Below are 22,356 nucleotides of genomic sequence, written 5' to 3'. Positions count from 1 at the left end.
TCTCTGATTCCATGACCTTGCCAGAAAGTAAACACTGGATGTGAAAGTTTTATTAACAGTATACCTAGTAGCTAAGAGAGGGGAAGCAGGTGTAAAATAATTTTTCACTTTCAACTTGTATTGTTATGCTGTATTCGATCGACTAAAACTCGGAACCCACAATTTCTGACATCAGACTTTGAAAGTGCAAAGAAAGCACATTGCAAACTTAGAATTACTACTCGCAAACTCAGTCCTGGTCCTTGAAGTCCAAGTTTGTTTGACTTCAGGTTATGATGTCATTCCAAAATGGCAGTGTACACTGCGGACAGTAAGTACAGTAACACTTTATAGGTTTATTTATTAGAATAAGAGAAACGCTTTAATCCATTATTTTGAATATAGAGGGTGGTGGCTTTGAGGCTAAGGATCTGCGCTGGTATCCCGAAGGTTGCCGGTTCGAATCCTCGTCACTACCAAAAGAGATCCTACTCTGCTGGATCCTTGAGCGAGGCCTTTAACCTTCAGTTGCTCCAGGGGCACTGTACAATGGCTGACCCTTCACTCTGACCCCAAGGGGTATGCAAAAACTAACAAATTCCTAATGCAAGAAATTGTATAAGGTGAAATAAAAGAACAAAAGAATTAACCATGACGGACTTATCCGATGTTTGCTACTTCATGTACTATTCGTTCATTGCGCTCAATGATTACTTTGTGCAGATTTTTTAAATGCAGGTTCCAAGCAAAATTTGTGCTGTTTCATTGCCAAGATTCCAAAAAATAATTTTCAGACATGACAACATACTTTTTGTGTCTCTCTAGGTCTTTGGTTTCTTCTTTGATTTGGACCATAGATCTGTTAGTTAGCATTTGTTTCTGGAACAGCAGCCAAACACCAGCTTTCATTTGGGCGTCAATGTTTGTGCCAAGGTCTCAATTGATTCAGTTGCAACTGCCAACTTCCCAACTCCACTGTATTGCAAATGCAGCAGAAGTGTTGTGTTTTATGTTATGGGGGGGGGGGGGGGTGTCTTTCTCGGGCACTCAAATTATTAATAAAAATCAATGAAGCTTGCCTGCTAACATCTGCGAGGGATGCATGTTAATCCATTACTGCAAGAACAGAGTGGCTAAACTTGAGTGGGTAAACTAGGTGTACTGCAATAGGGATTTGAAGAAAGTAATCCAGGTGTTTTTGGTGAGGGAACACTGCTGTGAAAAAGTAATTGTACCCTTCTTGATCTCCCCTGTTGTAAATTTTGGACCCTGAATTTTTTCAGGTCATTAACCAAAATCTAATATTAGATGGAGTTCTCTTCTGTGAACAAATAAGTTGGGTTTTTTTGGTGTTTGTTCACTAAAACAAATGCAGCAAAAAAAAACAAAACAAAGTTATGCAACACTAACTGGAACTCATTGGGAAAAAATGTAGTTGCCCCTACTTAAATCAACCCTGTTAAAAGCATCACTAGTCGCATAATTGAACACAGCGAGATGTTTTTACACAATTTTCTTACATTAGTTTTGCTGTTAGAAGTTCCAGACATCTTCTGTCAGCTAACACCAAATTGACAATTTCCTGTCATTTAAGTGACAAGATCAGACTTCATTTTGCTTCAAATCAGCATGTGTATACAGTAGCTCTGCCTAGTCCTCTGTTTCACCTGCATGTTTTAGAGGAAAGGAAAAGGGCTTATATTACCTCAAAGTGCATGAACGGATCATCAGAAAAAGGATGTGTATTATTAGAGTAAACGGATCATCATTCATTTACACGGAGAGACTGATAAGGTATGCATTGTTACTGAAATAGCCTGGCCAAAAGCATTTACCACCAAACAAGTGCTATTTTGATAGTGATGATTTTGCTGACAGTTCGACATTGAATGAATAATTGCATTTTCTGGAGGGTATTTGGATCTATGGGAAGATATGTAAACACTTAAAAATATTTTATTTGTATTTACTCACACATATATGTCTGAATTTTTAGAAATACTACACATGAATGCCATCCAGGAAACACTGTGGAAAGGAGAGTTAAGGACTATGAATGACACTGAGCTATAAAAGACATTCCATGTCAAAAATCAGTAATTCAGTACTCTATACACATGACTGGTTGATCTTTCTGTTGAACATATTTTGTATTATACCAGCCATTACATAGTTCTAGTATAATATTGTGCATTATGTATACATTTTATTAATATTGCTAACAAAAATTGTATTCTTCACAATGAGATTTACAAAGCAAAGGACACAAAGCCAATGAAATGCAGAAAACTATGCTTTAGTAGCTCAATTACATGGAGTGTCTGCAGATTCTTGCTGCTCAGACACACTGTGTGTGTGTCTGTCTGTCTCTGTCTGTCTGTCCGTCCGTCCCAGTACAAGGACCATATCTGAGAGAAAGAAATGGGTGAACTGCTGGCAGGAAACTGCTCGGCAATGCAAGGAATATAGTGTGCCACTTGTCTCATTCTAGACAGGAATGGGTTTGAACAGTGGGACATGTAAATATACGATTTTCTGCAATAAGAAATAAATGGATTTAATTCATTGAGTTTTGAGTATAATACTGTATGTTGAGTGATATTGAGAAAACATGTTGAAGTAATGTCTTTGCAATTTTATATTCCCAAAACTGTTGGATCTATCAATGTTTTGTATTTTTTTTTTCAAACGGAAAACTAAAAATTTGAAATGTTTTACCAATTTATGGCCATTTATACCACATTTTAGCTAAACTATGATATATCCAAGCCTGTACTAGTCATTTTTGAAAACTGCAACTCATAATGAAAACAATGATGTGTAACATGTATGGTAAAAATCCAATTTAATGCAATAAACAGGCAGACTTCAAAAACACTGGAAAACACTAAAAATGGCTGAGGCCTTAGAGAGTTAATATCTCTCTTAAAAATTCTGCAGTATCAGCTTCTGTAAGATTTTGAAAATCGGCCATGTGACAAGTGGGAAAGCTTTCTTTACTCTAGGAAACACTTTTTGAGCAAGGGAAAGGGAATATAAATGGATTATTTCTTTTAGTTGATTAAAGTGGTCCTTATGAAAAGAAACGTCACAGAATTATTCACTGTCAAACTATAAACTTGGGCCAGCAGAAGCACCTAAACTGGATACAGTCCAAAAAGTACAAGCATATGCATGTACAGTGCCCTTCATAATGTTTGGAACAAAGAAACCCTTTTCCTTGATTTAGCCCTCTTCTCCACAGTTTAATATTACAAATGATATAATTAGGATGTGATTAAAGTGCTTGTAAAAATGACAATATTTCTTTATACATGATCCCACCATTTCAGTGCATCATAAAACTTGGAACATTTACGATCACTGGTTTTTGTGATTACTGAGGTGATTTTTTGCTTCAGTATTGCATGCACAAGATACCTAGGCTTGCTTCTACTTACAGACTGCCTTTGGAGAGTGTAGTTGCCATTGATCAACATGAAGACAAGAACTTTGCCAGTGAAAATCAAGGAAACCATTATGAGGCTGAAAACCAAGAATAAAACCATTACAGACATTGGTAAAACCTTAGAATTACCTAAATCAATGGTTTGGAATATCATTAAGATGATAGTCATAAAGAGACTGATAGGGCAAGGAAGACCTTCACTACTGATGACAAAAGAATCCTCGCTATGGCAAAGAGAAAGCCCCAAATGGCTGTCCAACAGATTAGAAACAGTTTTCAGGAGGCAGGTATGTCTGTCAGAGATTATTATCTGCAGAAAACTTCATGAACAGAGATAAAGAGACTACGCTGCAAGATGCAAATCACTAGTTTGCCACTAACACAGGATGGTCAGATTAAAGTTTGTGAAAAAGTACTTAAAAGAGCCTGCAGAATTCTGGAAAAAGTTCTTGTGGACAGATGAGACAAAGATTAACCTGTGTCAGAGTGATGGCAAGATCAAAGTGTGGAGACAAAACCTGCCCAAGAGCAAAAGCATACCACCTCATCTGTTAAACATTATCGTGGGGATGTTATGGCTTGTATGACTGACACACTTCTGTGATGAAAGATGTAACTGTTGATGGTAGTTGCACAATGAATTCTGAGGTGTATAGAAACATCTGCTCAAGCTCCAGTAAATGCTTTCAAACTCCTTAGACAGCGCTTCATCCTACATCAGCATAATGATTCCAAAAATAAATTCTTGAATGGCCAAGCCAGTCACTCGATTTAAATCCAATTAGGCAGGCCTTCCATATGCTGAAGAGAAAACTTAATGTGATAAGCCCCTAAAACAAGCAGGAGCTGAAGATGGCTGCATTAGAGGCTTGGCAGAGGATCACCAGAGAAGAAACTTTGCACCTGGTAATGCCTATGAATCATAGTCAATGCATACAAGGTGTATGCAACAAAATAAAATAGGACTGATTTAATATACCTAACATTACTGTGTCCCAAACATTTTTGTGCCCTAAAATAGAAAGACCATGTATTAAAAGTGTTGTAATTTCTACTGAAAGGTATGGAAAATCGGTACAGTCTTCATTATCCAAGGTAATGTGGGCTGAGGCTACCTCGGATAATCAAAAACTTGAATAATACAGAAAGCTTATGTGCGAACATAAATTAGGACAAAAATAAGATATTTCCATGCTTTCCCACTGTATGACATACATATATTTAAACAACTTCAAAAATAATACAATACTTTAATAAAACATTTTTTTCTTTCATTAACGAAATACAGTACAGTAATCCCTCCTCCATCGTGGGGGTTGCGTTCCAGAGCCACCCGCGAAATAAGAAAATCCGCGAAGTAGAAACCATATGTTTATATGGTTATTTTTATATTGTCATGCTTGGGTCACAGATTTGCGCAGAAACACAGGAGGTTGTAGAGAGACAGGAACGTTATTCAAACACTGCAAACCAAACATTTGTCTCTTTTTCAAAAGTTTAAACTGTGCTCCATGACAAGACAGAGATGACAGTTCTGTCTCACAATTAAAAGAATGCAAACATATCTTCCTCTTCAAAGGGAGTGCGTGTCAGGAGCACAGAATGTCACATAGATAGAGAAAAACAATCTCTAGCAAACAAATCAATAGGGCTGTTTGGCTTTTAAGTATGCGAAGCACCGCGGCACAAAGCTGTTGAAGGCGGCAGCTCACACCCCCTCCGTCAGGAGCAGGAAGAGAGATAGAGAGAGACAGAGAAAAACAAACATGCAAAAATCAATACGTGCCCTTCGAGCTTTTAAGTATGCGAAGCACCGTTGCAGCATGTCGCTTCACTAAGCAGCTGCACAGAAGGTAGCAACGTGAAGATAATCTTTCAGCATTTTTAGACGAGCGTCCGTATCGTCTAGGTGTGCAAACAGCCCCCCTGCTCACACCCCCTACGTCAGGATCAGAGAAAGAGAAAAGTAAGCTGGGTAGCTTCTCAGCCATCTGCAATAGCGTCCCTTGTATGAAATCATCTGGGCAAACCAACTGAGGAAGATGTACCAGAAATTAAAAGACCCATTGTCCTCAGAAATCCGCGAACCAGCAAAAAATCCGCGATATATATTTAAATATGCTTACATATAAAATCCGCGATAGAGTGAAGCCGCGAAAGGCGAAGCGCGATATAGCGAGGGATCACTGTATTTGTCTTTTGTCTGTTAGCGGTTCCCACGTCTTTTCTTCAATATCCTGTAGGCAACAACATAATATCTGCAGGTACAGTATCCTGCAGTTTAAACAAATTAAATAATAAATTAAAAACAAGATTAAACAAAAAATTACACTACATTTATGTCTGATTTAAGATTGTGACGATCTGACTTCTTTCATACTCGATTTTAAAATTCTTCTTCTAAACTTCTCCAAAAAAGTCTGACCATCATTTGTTTAGCTGATTTTCCTTACTTCTTTTCTTCTACATTCCGTAGGCGCCTCAGCAACATAAGGCCAGCAGGCATGGTATCTTCCTGTTGTTCGACATACCGGAGAGCCATCTCGATAGCATGTAGACCTTCTGTATGTGATATTTTTTCTACAACTTCTGCACACTCGTCGTCCTCCCCATCATCACTTTCATCTTTTCCTTCATTCAATAATTTCACTATCGTGCCATCAGTCATTTCCTGCTGTTCATCATCATCATTTATCCACTCTTCAGTATCGTTTGTAGTGAGTGCCTCCGAAATGGGAAGGGTTTTGGCTAATTCAAAAAGTGTTTCTCAGAGTTGGGGGTGGATTTGTTTTCAATCCTTTTTTTTTTTTTTTCTCCCAATTTGTAAAAATTGATCTATTTGTATGGAATGATTACAATACAAAAAAAAAAGTGTTTCCTTAGCAGTTTCACTTTCGTTTGTCATCTTCTGGCTGGTTTCATTTTGGGAGCACAATATATTGTCCCAGCATTTATTCAGAGTGGATGATTTTATTTCATCCCATGCTTCTGCCAACCAGTAAATAACATCTTTTGTGTTTTATTTTTTAACGCTCGCAGTATCACTTTTGCCATTCTCAAGGTCTTCAAGGAGATTTTTTTTCTTTATAAGTTGCTGTCTGTAGTTTCATTTCAAAGTCTCTAGTACACCTTGATCTAGGGGCTGAATAAGTGAAGTGACATTAGGAGGCAAAAAAGAGTCCTGATGTCACCAAAAACTAGTTCACTTTCATCTGGGTGGGATGGAGCATTATCTAGTGTTAGAAGTGCTTTATGTGGAAGATATGTTTCATTCAAAAAATGTATTATGCTGGGAACAAAGTCTTCATGAAACCATTTTTTAACCAAAATTGAATCCAACCATGCACTTCTTTGGTTTCTATAATTAACTGGCAGATTATTTAAATGTACATTTTTTTTAAGGCTCAGGGTTTCTTTTTTTTTTTTTATGAGATGCATTTGAACAGGCCCATACCGTCACTCTCTCCTTGCTTCGCTTGTACCCAGTTGCTGATTTTTCTTCTCTCGCTGCAAGTGTTTTGGTTGGAAGCATATTATAATTTATGCCTGTTTCATCACAGTTGTAAATTTGATCAAGACTTAAATCTTCTTCGTCTTTAATCTTCGCCACCTTAGCAGTAAACCCTTCTATTTCTTCAGTACAAACTGACAGTTTCTCCCCAGTAATGTTTAACTGTCTAACTCCAAACCTTTTTTTCCACCGGTCCAATCAACCAGCACTAGCCGTGAATTCTTCTTCCCCTTCTTTGAAATGCTTATGAAATTCTAAAGCCTTTGCTTGTAATATTGGTCCAGAAATTGGGCTGTCTTTTTCTCTCATCTGACTAAACCACAAAAACAGAGATTGCACGTTTTTTTCAAATTCTCCTTTCTTCATTGTTTTTCTTTCCGTATTTTGATATCTTACTGAAGCTCTTTCTAGACACGATTTTTCAATTTCCAGTCTTTCTCTTCCAGTCACCTACTGTCACTTCAACACCCAAGTCACTAGCCACTTCTTTTTTTTTTTTATTGTTTCACCCTTATCCAAGCGCTTAATTGCATTCCACTTCATCTCTAAGGGCACAACAACATACTTCCGCTTCCCACTCATGATAAGTTTTACTTTGTGGCTTAATAACATTACAACTTGAATAGAATAAAAAAAAATTGCACGAAAAAATACAACATGCTGTACATAGAACTGCAGCTTAATTAACTCACTACAGCTGACGACTGAGGCTACAGCCACACTGAAGGTGATTTCCGGCGATAAGTGGCATTGAGTGCGTGAGCGAGAAAAATGCACACTTTTTGCGGCCGGGTCATTTCATACAAAGAATTTTAGGCAGTTAAGGATTAATCCGATCCTTGTTAAAAAGGTAATGAAGTTTGTGACAATGTATGGATAAAATAGTGCTGTGAACCCCCATGAATATGAAGATCGAATCCGGATAATATGAAACCTCGGTAAAGTGGGACTCGGATAATCAAGACTGTACTGTACCCTTAAATTAAAGTCTGCAATGTGCACTTGAATCAGAATTTTGTGATTTGTAATTTTAACTGTTGTTGTACCAAGGTTATACTCTTTATAGATATCTATCTAATTCATACAGTGGGTATAGAAAAAAATCACCCCCTTCGAAATATTCCTTTTTTTTTTTTTTTTTGCTTTATAGCCTTAAATGAAAACGCACAAACCAATATTTTTTCTAGCTTTACTTACTCAATGCAATCTATAATATCCAAGTGAAGGATATCACAGCTACAGTTCAGAAGAATTAAAAAAAAATAAACAAGAAATGCTGAGATTAATAAAGGATCACCCCCTCCTAAACAATATTTGTAAACTCAATCAGGTGTAAGTAACCACCATTTCCATTGTAGACCATGGTTACTGGCTTCCATCAGTGATCAGTTGTAATCAGTGTGATTAGTGAAGCATAAAAAACAGCTGTTCCTGGAGCATTCCCTTGCTTGGTAGTGCAACTGACAGCAAACAACTGACTATGGGTGGCAAGCCACTTTCAAAAGATCTCGGGGATAGAGTTGTGGACTGACATATGACAGGAGATGGATACAAAAAAAAATCTCAAAGGCTTTATCAATCCCAAGGAGCACAGTAAAGTCCATAATAAAGAAGTGGCAAGTGTTTGGTACAACTAGGACCCTCCTTGGATCCGGCCGTCCCTCCAAACTGGATTGAAGAGCAAGGAGGAAACTGGTAAGAGAGGCTACCAAGAGGCCAATAGCCACTTTGAAGGAGTTACAGGATTTTATGGCAAACAGTGGTCAATGTGTGCATGTGACAACAATTTCACAAGCGCTCCACAATTGTAGCTTGATCAGGAGGGTTGCAAGAAAAAAGTCACTTCTCAAGAAAGGCCACATTAAGGCTCATTTGAGCTTTGCCAGAATGCACCTTGAAAATTCTGATGCCAAGTGGAAAAAGGTCTTCTGGTCAGATGAGACCAAAATCAAACTATTTGGCCTCAGTACCAAACGGTACACCTGGCAGAAATCCAATGCAACTCACCATCCACAACACACCATACCTACAGTAAAGCATGGAGGTGGCAACATCCTGTTGTGGGGGTGTTTCTCTGCCACAGGGTCTGGGGCTCTCGTTAGGGTAGAAGGAAAAATGGATGGGGCAAAATACCATCAAATTCTTGTGGGAAAACATGCTACCCTCTGCCAGAAAGTTGAAGATGGGCAGAATGTTCACCTTTCAACATGACAATGACCTGAAGCATACAGCAAAATTGACCACACAGTGGCTGAAGGAGAAAAAAGTGAATGTCCTCGTGTGGCCCAGTCAGAGCCCAGACCTAAATCCCATTGAAAATCTGTGGAAAGATTTGAAGATAGCAGTCCACCAATGCTCACCATCCAATTTGACCGAACTTGAACAGTTCTGTAAAGAAGAGTGGGCAAATGTTGCTCAATCTAGATGTGCAAAGCTGTTAGAGAAATATCCCAACAGACTCAAGGCTGTCATTAAAGCAAAAGGTGGTTCAACAAAATATTGACATTATTAATCTCAGTATGTCTTGTTTTTAATAAATTTTCCGAACTGTAGCTATGATACCTTTCACTTGGATGTTATAGGTTGCATTGAGTAAGTACAGCTGGGAAGAAATATTTTTTGTGTTTTCATTTAAGGCTGTAAAGCAAATAAAAAAGGAATATTTCGAAGAGGATGATTCTTTCCTTTTCTATACCCACTGTTTGTGTGTATGTATGTAAGTGTGTGTGTGTGTATATATATATATATATATATATATATATATATAATGTATGTGTATATATATAATGTATGTGTATATATACAGTAATCCCTCCTCCATCGCGGGGGGTTGAGTTCCAGAGCCACCCGCGAAATAAGAAAATCCGCGAAGTAGAAACCATATGTTTATATGGTTATTTTTATATTGTCATGCTTGGGTCACAGATTTGCGCAGAAACACAGGAGGTTGTAGAGAGATAGGAACGTTATTCAAACACTGCAAACAAACATTTGTCTCTTTTTCAAAAGTTTAAACTGTGCTCCATGACAAGACAGAGATGACAGTTCCGACTCACAATTAAAAGAATGCAAACATATCTTCCTCTTCAAAGGAGTGCGCGTCAGGAGCAGAGCATGTCAGAGAGATAGAGAAAAGCAAACAAATCAATAGGGCTGTTTGTGCCGCGGTGCTTCGCATACTTAAAAGCACAAAGCTGTTGAAGGCGGCAGCTCACACCCCCTCCGTCAGAAGCAGAGAAAGAGAGAGAGATAGAGAGAGACAGAGAAAAACAAACAACCGAAAATCAATACGTGCCCTTCGTGCTTTTAAGTATGCGAAGCACCGTGCAGCATGTCGCTTCACGAAGCAGCTGCACAGAAGGTAGCAACGTGAAGATAATCTTTCAGCATTTTTAGACGAGCATCAGTATCGTCTAGGTGTGCGAACATCCCCCCTGCTCAATCCCCCTACATCAGGATCAGAGAAAGTCAGCGCAAGAGAGAGAGAGAGAAAAGTAAGTTGGGTAGCTTCTCAGCCATCTGCCAATAGCGTCCCTTGTATGAAATCAACTGGGCAAACCAACTGAGGAAGCATGTACAAGAAATTAAAAGACCCATTGTCCGCAGAAATCCGCGAACCAGCAAAAAATCCGCGATATATATTTAAATATGCTTACATATAAAAATCCGCGATGGAGTGAAGCTGCGAAAGGCGAAGCGCGATATAGCGAGGGATCACTGTATTTGGTTTGCAAACACTTTAAACAAATAAGGTGCTTTTTAACAGCAGTTTTCCCTTTACATAGTAGCTGTTAAAATAGTTCTTGTAAATTTCAAACTTTAATGTAATCAAATATAAAACCAAAGCTTTTTGCCACTGCCAGAGCATTAATATTTTATCTAATTTATTATAGAAAAACAAGTTGCCCTCAGAGTCCAGAGCCACAATCACATTATAACAGGCATGTTCCGAGCAACAGCAAGTTAACATTTCTAAGTCTGTTTTCTTTTTTTTATCTGAACAGATACCAGCAGAAACATTTTCTTTTATCAGAGAGCAGCATAAATAGTCTATGTTCAGTAACAACTCTTTCAGGGCTAATAGTTTTTCCATAAAACTCAGTTTTCTGAAAAGCACACAAAGCAGTGGTTTCACACATAAATCAACATGTCTGTTGCTGCCTGTTATGCCTGCTCTTGGCGCCTGTTTGCAGCTGCGCGGAGTGGGGGTTGCTCAGTGGCCAGCAGAAATGCATGATGGGCTGGCTGTCATTGTGAGACAGGTGCGCTGCGGTGGCAGTTGCAGTGAGATGCAATATTGTTTTTTTTTATCGCCTGTCATCGTAAGTGTCTGTCCTCCCAGGCTAACGTTGCCATAGGTGCACCAGCTACACGAACGTTTTCAGCACCATGATCAGCTGGTAACTGATCAGCTGATGCCGGTACCTCACTTTCATTTTCTATCTGCATCTCCAGATCACTTGCATCAACATCGGAGTCTGACAAATCAGAGTCAGATTCAGCGATAATTCGAAAGTCATCCACAGATTATTTTGCTTTGAGCATTCACTTTGGTATCTCTCCACATGCCATTTTAGAAGCTGTTTGCTCTTCGCTACTCATGCATGTGTAGAGAATCAAGGTCAAATCAACAAAGCTAACTTTCCTTCAAGCAAAAGTGCATCTCAAAGCGCTGTAACAAGATTACTGATCTCTATCAATTGCTAGCAAGACTGAGGCCTTCAAAATAACAATAACAAACTGCTTTAATGCGCGATAAAATAATTGAGTTAATGTGTTAAAGCAATAATAGCGCGTTAACTTACCTAGCCCTTATCCATCTATCTATCTATCTACCTACCTATCTATTAATCTCTCTCTCTGTCTAATATATAAAATATAGTGCTGGGGCTGTTGGGGTCAATGGATGTCAGCGCGGCTTTTAAAAAGGGAGCCGGTGCCCAAAAGTAAAAAGATAAAAAAAAAAAAAAAAAAGTTTTTGTAATTTGTGTTTCAAGTTCCTGTCTGTCTGCTTTCTGTTGGGTTACCTGTACTTGTTCGTTTTGTCCTGGATCGTTTTGTCGTTGGTGTCTGGATTGTCTGCCATCTGCCTACACGAGGACTGTAAGTGGATTCATGGCCATCCTACAAAAAAAGGAGTGCTCCTGAACCCGTCTTCACCATTTCAGGAACTAGCAGTAGAACTATCTATTTTCATCATTACATTTCATCCGTTGCCGTTTTTCATGAACGTTTTTCATTATTTACTGTGTGTGTTTTGTTTGTGCTTTGTTGTATTTAATGTGTATTCGCCATAAAGGGAACAGGGGTGGTATTGTTGTTTTCTTTTCATTCTTTATTTGCTGTTTGACTACCGGTTTGCTTTGTTTTTGTCTCTTTTTGTAAGTGCGTGCTGGTCGGGCCAAGGCTGGGTGCGTCCCTGGAATCACCACCATAAAAATAAATAAATCGCTGTCTTCTCAACGGTGTAAGTTTTAGCAGCACCGTACCGCTATAGCGTTATTCATTTCTCTTTGCTGCTGATTGACTGTGATGCATCTCCAGCTGAGTATTTGTGTTTTCCGTTTTGTTCCTCTTAACCCTTAAACCACCGCAACCGGCTATAGTCGCTTTCCCAGTGCCATTTGCGAGCATGCAGGAGCTGATCTGTCAGTGCCGTACATTCCATTGAGCAGCCAGCTCATGACCACTGCCAGCCCTTTGTGAGCAGGGGGGCTGAATGGATCTCTAGAAGACATGGACGCTCCTTAAAAAAGCCCTCTTAAAAAACGCTGCTAGACTACTTTCACATTGTTCCTTACTTGCTGGGCTTACTTGCGGCTGCTCATATCTACTTTCACATTGTTCCTTACTTGCTGGGCTTACTTGCCGCTGCTCTGTCGCATAATATGCTTCTCGTGCGACCCTAGACATACTTAAAAGCCTGAACAGCACCTCCATTTTGGCTGATTGCTTTGTTTTTCTCTCCTCCCCCAGACATCCTCTGCTCCTGTTGGGGATCCCGCTCCCGTTGTGCTCCCCATTGATGTTTGTCTATTCTTTAATCGAGAACTAACTGCATACTGAGCTTGTTTTACTTCTGAAAGAGACACGTTTGTTTGAATAAACTTCCTGTCTCTACAATCTCCTGTGTTTCTGTGCAATTCTTTGACCCAAGCGTGACACCCTGCAGCACTGCAGCCTCACTGTGTCTGGGATTGAGTCGCTGCACTAGACTATCTTGCCAGCGTCAGCATTTACCTCTGTGTGCTTGAGTGCAGCCAGTTCAAGCGCAGTTGGCTCAGTGATTTACTGAATTTCATCCATTGCATCAGTTGCACCTTGTACATATTGTTCCAGTAGTTTTTTAAATAGTTTTTACAGTTCATTAACAGTGTGTAAAATGGTCAATGTTGCAGTAATTGTGATGCTCTTTGCATGGAAAAAAGTGTTCCATTAAAGTTTCACGTTTTCTTTGTGAATTGTAACGTTTACTTAAAGTGCAGCAAAAAAAATATTTGGCATCCAGGGATGTATTAACCCCCAAATATGTGGCAGTTTGAGTTAAAGCCCAAGATGCCACCGAAAGGCCCTGCACCTTCTAAGGCTTCTGGCAATGGAAACGCACTTGCATGAATTACAGTACATATAGTGGTAACATCGGTATTTTACATTCTAGCACTGTGGGAGACATAGCAGTACAGGTTTACCTTTACATTTTTTTTTTTTTTTTAGGTAATGTATTAAGCTGAGTTTGAAATTAAAGTGTTTTGGTGGCATATTTAAAACTATAAAAATAGGCATTTTTTTTAACCACATCCAAAATTCGTGGTTTTTCACAATTCGCGGGTGCTCTAGGAACGTAACCCACACGAATTTTGGGGGTGTATATTTTATATATTTATATATGTAATATATATATAAAATAATTGCCGTGAATATTTTTTATTTTGTTGTAATGTAACCTTTAGGCCATATCGCCCACCCTTACTTATTATCACCAAAAGATGCATGTGCAAGACTTGTTGCCTCAGGTTGTTGATAATGTAAGTCTATCATAAGCCTAACACATCTTGGAGAGATGCGACGAGACATTGTGTATTGTGTCAGTGAATTTCTGGGTTAGTGGTGGAGCAATTGCACTTGATAAATAAGCCAATGGTAAAGTAAACTTATAGTGTATCACAAAGAAAGGCACTTAATATAAGTTTAGGTTAATCCTAGAAGAATGTTTTTTCTTTGTTTATGATGCAGCATTGTTTAAGTGAATATAAATTGGTGTTTATTTTTGCTCTGATGGGAATTAGCAAAAGTATTCAAGTAGTTCTTTCTTTTAAATATTTTGTTAATTGTAATTACACCCTAAGTCAATGTATGTTTATAATGGTGCTTGTAAGAAATGTTCTTGTAATCTTAAGATTTGAGTGGCTGTATTGTTTATGCTGTAGAAAACTGTGATGTTTCATTTGAGGTTTATTTTCTTTTCTTTTTTTCTTTTTATAATTATGTTGTTCATAAGAGAGCTGTGACTCAAAGGCAGAGTTTACTGTTGTGGGTCTGAAAGATCAACAAATACTAGATTTGAAAAGCTGTGCAGTGCTGTTTGCAAAAAGTGTGGAGACTTTACGTGCTCGATTAGCAGAAAAAGGAGAAAAGGCAGAACTTGTATGGGACAAGGTAAGTTATTATTTATGGTTGTATATGTATCTTGGAGAACTCTGTACTGTTATGTCATAAAGCATAGCTATTTGAATACGAAATGCATATCACTGAATAAGAAGATTGAACATTTTTTCCTCTTTTTTTTCTTAATTTTATCTTAACCTAACCATCCTACTGTGTCTGTTTGGTTTTAAAACAATGTGAGCTATACAAGCACTATAATTATAATATAGCAACAGCTATATACATCAAATATTTAATAACATTTTCAATATTGTTTACTCATTTATCCAAGGGTTGTTATAAAGGCATACACGATCTTTTACTTCATCTGAGAGAATTTATACTTGCTGTAAGCAATTATGTATTACCTTTATTTTTCAATAGGATGACCCCCCATCAATGGACTTTGTGACTGCAGCAGCCAATCTTCGTATGCACATTTTCAGCATGAATATGAAGAGCAAATTTGATGTGAAATGTATGTTATATTATGCATCAGATTAAGAAAGATCTGTACACAGTTCTGCTGTGCAACATAATTATTCCCCTTTTCTCTCATCCCTCTTAAACTGTGTTAAAAATGATTTTATTTTTTGCAAGTTAAATTGAATGCGTAAGGTGAGAGAATCAGGGATTTGGTTATTTTTTAGATACTAGATGTCTTAATGCAAGTTATATAACCAAAGTGGTCCCCATTGCTATCTCTGATCGTAGTTTTATTTTATATTTTTTAATAAATAGGCTTTTGGAGCCTTTTCATAGAACAAAAAGGTGTGTAAAATTTGCAAGGATTACTTTTATGCTCACTTCTGACTGTTATTTTCAGTCATTTTGCTATATAGTTCTTGATTTTAAATATGAAGGTTGCTACAAATGTTCATTTTAACACTGAAGAATGATATAATCCTACAAATCGGTAATTAATAAGTCTGATAAATTTAATAGATATAACATATTAAAAACAAACTTCCTATGTGCATTTTTAGAAAGCCGAAATTTTCCAGGGGTATTTTGCTTTTACAATAGATCCTGTAGTTTAACACCCTTATTAGAAATGTGTTTAACCAAATAAAGTTAAAGCTTGTTTGCTTTTATAAACATAAAGAAAAAGTTAATTGGTAGGGTTTCATATATAAACTGTTTGTTTCTGCATGTTTTTGCACCAAATTAAATATTCTGGACAGGACAATTTGATGCATGTTATGTTAATCATCAAAAAATGGTCCCTTTATTTTGTTTTATGAGATCTATGGTAAATAAGGTTAAAGTTCTCTTAATAGTTTAACACTTGTCTTTGTAGCCATGGCAGGAAACATAATACCAGCAATTGCTACTACAAATGCAGTGATTGCAGGTTTAATTGTGTTGGAGGCCCTGAAGATTTTGTCAGGGACAGTTGAACAGTGTAAAACGGTAAGTTTTGATATGGTGACTTTTTTGTATATTGGATTATAAACAAGAAAAGCTGAAAGGAAAACATTTTCTTTATTTAGGTGTTTCTGAACAAGCAGCCAAATCCACGGAAGAAATTGCTTGTACCTTGTGCTTTGGACCCCCCAAATCCCAATTGTTATGTATGTGCTAGTCGACCTGAGGTGACAGTGAAGATGAATGTGAACAAAGTGCTGGTGCAGACGTTGCAAGACAAGGTAAGATTTTTCTGTATTAGGTGATAGCAGTTTTTAGTGGAAGCAACCTAACTGCAATTTTTGTTGTCAGTTTCAATTGTCAAAATTACTGCTGGAAAAATCACTAGATTTAAAATTTGCTTGCAAGTGTCAAGACACTAGGATGCAAACTGAGTCATCAGTCTTTCAGACAATGTAGGATGTAAAATATTTTAAGCAACAATGCATACAGCGGTCAAATTTTTAAAAAATCCTTCTTTTGACAAAGTGTTTTGTGAATTCATGTTTCTATTTAAATTTTGGAAAAACTGATTTTTACACAGTAACAGTAGTTACCTTTTAACACAAAGGTACTGTGGTTCAAAACTCAAAAGGTACATGCAAACAGGAATGTACATTCAACATAATCCTTAGATATAATGTGTTGGCTATGAGTTGTTCAGTTATGACCAATATTAAGACAACAAGTCTGTAGTCATTGAGACATCACATTTTGGATGTCTTCAGAACAGGCATTATAGTGGTTATTTTAAAGCAGAGTAGAACCTTTGCCTGATTAAATGAGAAATTGTTTTTTTTTTTCTTAAAATAAGAGCAAGTTTAACTAGAACAGGACTTAAGCCTTTGTGTAGAAAGGACGTCAGGCCCACATGCTTTGTTTTATTTTTGTAGGCTGAGAAAATGACTTGAAGACTCAAACATTGTTTCTATCCAGACTATTGTTTCATCTTGTTTACTGCATTAGAACTGTGGTAGTATTAATTTTGTTTTAAGTGGAAGAATAAAGTTGTCATATAGGCACATTATGTTTCATCTTGTAGTCCGTGCTCATTTTATTTTCCAGGTTGTTCCTAAAACTTTGGCCCATGCTAATGTATGGTAAAGCTCAATTTACCATATATGTCTTTCTTTAACAGCCCTATTTTTCTTCTTACATTTTTTTTCTCTTAACCAAACCTGCAAGGTATGCACACAGTCTTACAAAAAGTATTTAAAAGATAAGGTCAGTATTTTTCAAGTCAATTATTGTTTCACAATTGTACATTATTTGCCACATGAAACTGAGTTCTAAAGTGAAATTTTTTTATTTTTTTAAATACAGCACCTGTTTTGCATTTTCAAATGGTGTCCAAAGGGCACAACTCTAAATGTAAAACAAAAACCTTAAACTTATAAAATATTCTTTGAATCTTATTACACAAATGCAGTGCATTTGTCATATTTAGCAAGAAAAAAATACATCTTTAAGAGAGTCTGCCATTTTGAAATAAGTCTAGCAGTGCTCTTTATATTTTGCCTGGCTCCCTACGCAACAACTTTTTGTCCCTGGGAGAGTGTGTTTTTTGCAGCTCTTGAATTCTGCCATTATGTTGAGTGTTTCCAGTGCTTAGAGAGAAAGAGAGAGTGCGTTTTCTTCTTCTTCAAGTTCATGTTAATTGTCATGAACATAGTATAATGAGTGTCTCACTTGTTGGTCTCCTCAGAATAATGACAGCAATGCAGTGCCAACTAAAGACACACTCAAAAAGCATTGATGAAATGCACCATATATTTGCAATTATATATAATGCACATACTGCATTTGTTGTTACTGGCTATTTAGTAACATGGCATAGGGATACAAACGGTCTCTGAATCTGCTAGTGTAAGTTTGAATTGTCATACACAGTTTGTCAGAAGGATGGAGTGAGAGACAGTGCCAAATGATGTCTTTTATTTATGTTATGTGTATGTACAGAAGGATACTTGGTGCTGTTATTAATCTGTGCTGCCTGAGATCTTATGCTTTTGAGCTGAGATTGTGCCATATACCAAGATGATATGCCTCCGGTAAGAATAGATTGTACTGCACAGTCGTAAAAGTTAGTGAAAACAGATGGAGAAATGTACACTTAGACATCTGAAGAAATAAAGGCTTTGGTAAGCCTTCTTAACAATTACTGAAATGTTTTGTGCTGTCATCTTATAACAGTAATAGGTCTAATTATGAAGGCACCATTTAGCCTTACTAAACTAAAGTGTAGAATCCCTGTTTACTATTTTTGTGGATGTCCTAAATGTTTATACAGCTCCCAATATATTATATCTATGATTGTCCTGTTTCTACATTTTTTTTTCTTCTTTCCTTGTAGGCAGCGCCATTTTGTTATTGTTTTGCATGACTATCACCATATTGTTTATGCTGATGAGGCTTGTTGCAAGTCTTGTGATCACACATCACTGTTGTATATGATTTCATCATCCATTCCTTAATCAAAATTTTGGTGCAGCAAGTACTGTAGCTGTTGATTCATGAAATGAAACAAATGTTTTTTGTACTTTAGGTTGAGATAAGCAAAAACCCAGCCACAGGGGATGCACAAACTAGTGTGTTTCTTCGTGCCGGTCCCAAGCCCGGATAAATGGGGAGGGTTACGTCAGGGAGGGCATCCGGTGTAAAATTTTGCCAAAACAATATGCGGACAACAATACAAATTTCCATACCAGATCAGTCGAACCCTGGGTTAACAACAACAATTGGGCAACTGTTGGCAGAAGGTGAAGAAGAGGGGTGGAGATGTGTCCGGAGGCAGGAGGAGAGGAGGAAGGTAAAGAGATTGGAACTAAGGGTAGAAACTTTGAATGTTGGCAGTATGACTGGTAAGGGGAGAGAGTTAGCAGATATGATGGAGAGAAGGAAGGTTGATATATTGTGTGTGCAAGAGACTAAATGGAAGGGGAGTAAGGCCAGGTGGATTCAAATTGTTCTGTCATGGTGTGGATAGGAGGAGAAATGGAGTAGGGGGTTATTCTGAAGGAACAGTATGTCGAGTGTTTTGGAGGTGAAAAGAGTGTCAGACAGAGTTATGATTATGAAGCTGGAAATTGGAGATGTGATGATGAATGTTGTTAGTGCGTATGCCCCACAAGTTGGGTGTGCAGTGGATGAGAAGATTATTTTTGGAGTGAGTTGAAGTGATGAACAGTGTACCCAAGGGACAGGAATTAGTGATTGGAGCGGATTTCAATGGACATGTTGGTGAAGGGAACAGAGGAAACGAGGAGGTGATGTGTTGGTATGGTGTCAAGGAGAGGAATGAAGAAGGTCAGAGGATAGTGGATTTTGCCAAAAGAATGGACATGGCGGTGGTGAATACGTATTTTAAGAAGAGGGAGGAACATACGGTTACGTACAAGAGTGAAGGAAGATGCACACAGGTAGATTACATCCTGCAGAAGAGTCAATCTGAAGGAGATTGAAGACTGCAGAGTGGTGGCAGGGGAAAGTGTAGCTAAGCAGCATAGGATGGTGGTCTGTAGGATGATGTTTGAGATCAAGAAGAGGAAGTGAGTGAGGGCAGAGCCAAGGATCAAATGGTGGAAGTTAAAAAAGGAAGACTGCAAGGAGATGCAGAAAGTAGCCAAGAGTACAAGGAGATAAGGCACAAGGTGAAGAGAGAGGTGGCGAAGGCTAAAGAAAAGGCGTATGATGAGTTGTATGAGAGATTGGACACTAAGGAGGGAGAAAAGGACCTGTACCGATTGGCTAGACAAAGGGACCAAGCTTGGAAAGGTTAGGGTAATAAAGGATAAAGATGGAACTGTACTCACAAGCGAGGAGAGTATGTTGAGCAGATGGAAAGAGTACTTTGAAAGGCTGATGAATGAAGAGAATGAGAGAGAGAAGAGGTTGGATGATGTGGAGATAGTGAATCAGGAAGTGCAATGGATTAGCAAGGAGGAAGTAAGGACAGCTATGAAGAGGATGAAGAATGGGAAAGCCATTGGGCCAGATGACATACATGTGGAAGCATGAAGGTGTGTAGGAGAGATGGCAGTGGGATTTTTAACCAGATTGTTTAATAGAAGCTTGGAAAGTGAGAGGATGCCTGAGGAGTGGAGAAGTGTACTGGTGCTGATATTTAAGAATAAGGGGGATGTGCAGAACTGTAATAACTACAGGGGGATAAAATTGATGAGTCACAGCATAAAGTTATGGGAAAGAGTAGTAGAAGCTAGGTTAAGAAGTGAAGCCATACTGCTACTCACTAATCATCACCTCATGTCAAGAAAGAGCACCACAGATGCGATGTTTTCTCTGATGGAGATGTTGATGGGGAAGTATAGAGAAGGCCAGAAGGAGTTGCATTGCATCTTTGTGGACCTGGAGAAAGCATATGACAGGGTGCTTTGAGAGGAGAGGAGTTGTGGTATTGTATGAGGAACTCGGGTGTGGCAGAGAAGTATGTAAGAGTTGTACAGGATATGTACAAGGGAAGTGTGACCGTGGTGAGGTGTGCAGTAGGAGTGACGGATGCATTCAAGGTGGAGGTGGGATTACATCAAGGATCGGTTCCCTTGAAATGATGATGGACAGGTTGACAGACGAGATTAGACAGGAGTCCCCGTGGACTATGATGATTGCTGATGACATTGTGATCTGTAGCAATAGTAGGGAGCAGGTTGAGGAGACCCTGGAGAGGTGGAGATATGCTCTAGAGAGGAGAGGAATGAAGGTCAGTAGGAACAAGACAGAATACATGTCTGTAAATGAGAGGGAGGTCATTGGACTGGTGAGCATGCAAGGAGTAGAATTGGCGAAGGTGGATGAGTTTAAATACTTGAGATCAACAGTACAGAGTAATGGGGATTGTGGAAGAGAGGTGAAAAAGAGGGTGCAGGCAGGGTGGAATGGGTGGAGAAGAGTGTCAGGAGTGATTTGTGACAGAGGGATATCAGCAAGAGTGAAAGGGAAGGTCTACAGGACGGTAGTGAGACCAACTATGTTATATGGGTTGGAGACAGTAGCACTGACCAGAAAGCAGGAGACAGAGCTGCAGGTAGCAGAGTTAAAGATGCTAAGATTTGGATTGGGTGTGACGAGGATGGATAGGGTTTGAAATGAGTACATTAGGGGGTCTGCTTAAGTTGGATGGTTGGGAGACAAAGTCAGAGAGGTGAGATTGCGTTGGTTTGGACATGTGCAGAGGAGAGATGTTGAGTATATTGGGAGATGAATGCTAAGGATAGAGCTGCCAGGCAAGCGAAAAAGAGGAAGGCCTAAGAGAAGGTTTGTGGATGTGGTGAGAGAGGACATGCAGGTGATTGGTGTAATAGAACAAGATGCAGAGGACAGACAGATATGGAAGAAGATGATCCGCTTTGGCAACCCCTAACGGGAGCAGCCGAAAGAAGGAGGTCGAGATAAGCACATCTTGATGACACAAATTTTCTAGCTTGCTATGTATCAATTTCTCCGTATTGGGTTTTTGACAATCAACGCCTTTAAACCAATGGTGTTCAAACTGAGGATCAGCCAGGTTGCACTTGAGGGGCCACGGCACTCCCAGCAAGGTTGATATTCTTAAAATAAATAAATAAAAAAAAATTCATTCCAATTTTGAAGATTGCCTTTAAATTGCTTCACAGTTTTTGAATAAGTATAACTAATAAATGTTCTTCAGTAGTTGCATGAAAATAGTCCTGTACCAATATAATTGACTGTTGCTGCAGTTCTTAGCCAGAGGGTTGGGAAATGGGCCTTGAAAGGGATGGGCAGAAACATAGCAAGTCTAACCTGAGTCTGTATGCTGTAAAGGCTGTCAAGAATTACAAGAATTAGGGCTCAAATACTCATTACAAGTAAGTGTTCAAAATATTCGAATGTTGGTTAAAAATTCTAAGTGCTACTAGATGTACTGTTGTACTTGCCTTTGTTTGCTTCATTATTATTAATTTTGCTTGCTTTACTTCTCCAAGGCAGGCAGTGCTTATGACTTGTGCATTGACACAGCCTCCACAAAGCACTATACAAGATTGTCTATTATACCTGCACCAGTGTTATTGTTTTTAGTTTTGATAAACTTGTTTTCTTTATCATCATTTTTAGAACAGTTTTAGAAATTGGCAGACTAGTGCAGAATTTACAATGATATAAAAAAGACAAATGTTAAATACAATAAAATAATCATCTAAAATGTAATTTTAATGCTAGTAATATTAATCAATAGCAAAAGGTTTTAGAGAACCTTCCTTAAATACACTTGCAGAAACTATAAACAGAACTGGTCAGCCATGAAGCAAGCTTAAACTTTACATTGACTTGGAACCATGTGTTAGTTATGCAACTTGTGACTAACTTTTCTCTTGCTTTTTAATTTGGATTC

At 38.3% G+C, this 22,356-nt stretch overlaps 1 protein-coding gene across 1 annotated transcript in view; it reads left to right on the top strand.

Moving 5' to 3' along the window:
• The window catches only part of uba2 (ubiquitin-like modifier activating enzyme 2), a 106,383-nt gene that overhangs the window by 45,248 nt on the left and 38,779 nt on the right, over nt 1–22,356 (top strand). The window contains 4 exon segments of the mRNA XM_051932233.1: nt 14,437–14,594; nt 14,967–15,060; nt 15,883–15,995; nt 16,076–16,231. Of these exon segments, the coding sequence (XP_051788193.1) occupies nt 14,437–14,594; nt 14,967–15,060; nt 15,883–15,995; nt 16,076–16,231 (521 nt within the window).

This window comes from Erpetoichthys calabaricus, chromosome 9 (genome assembly GCF_900747795.2).
Source record: "Erpetoichthys calabaricus chromosome 9, fErpCal1.3, whole genome shotgun sequence".
Classification (NCBI taxonomy): Eukaryota; Metazoa; Chordata; class Cladistia; order Polypteriformes; family Polypteridae; genus Erpetoichthys; species Erpetoichthys calabaricus.
This window is presented reverse-complemented; position numbering and strand designations above follow the sequence as displayed.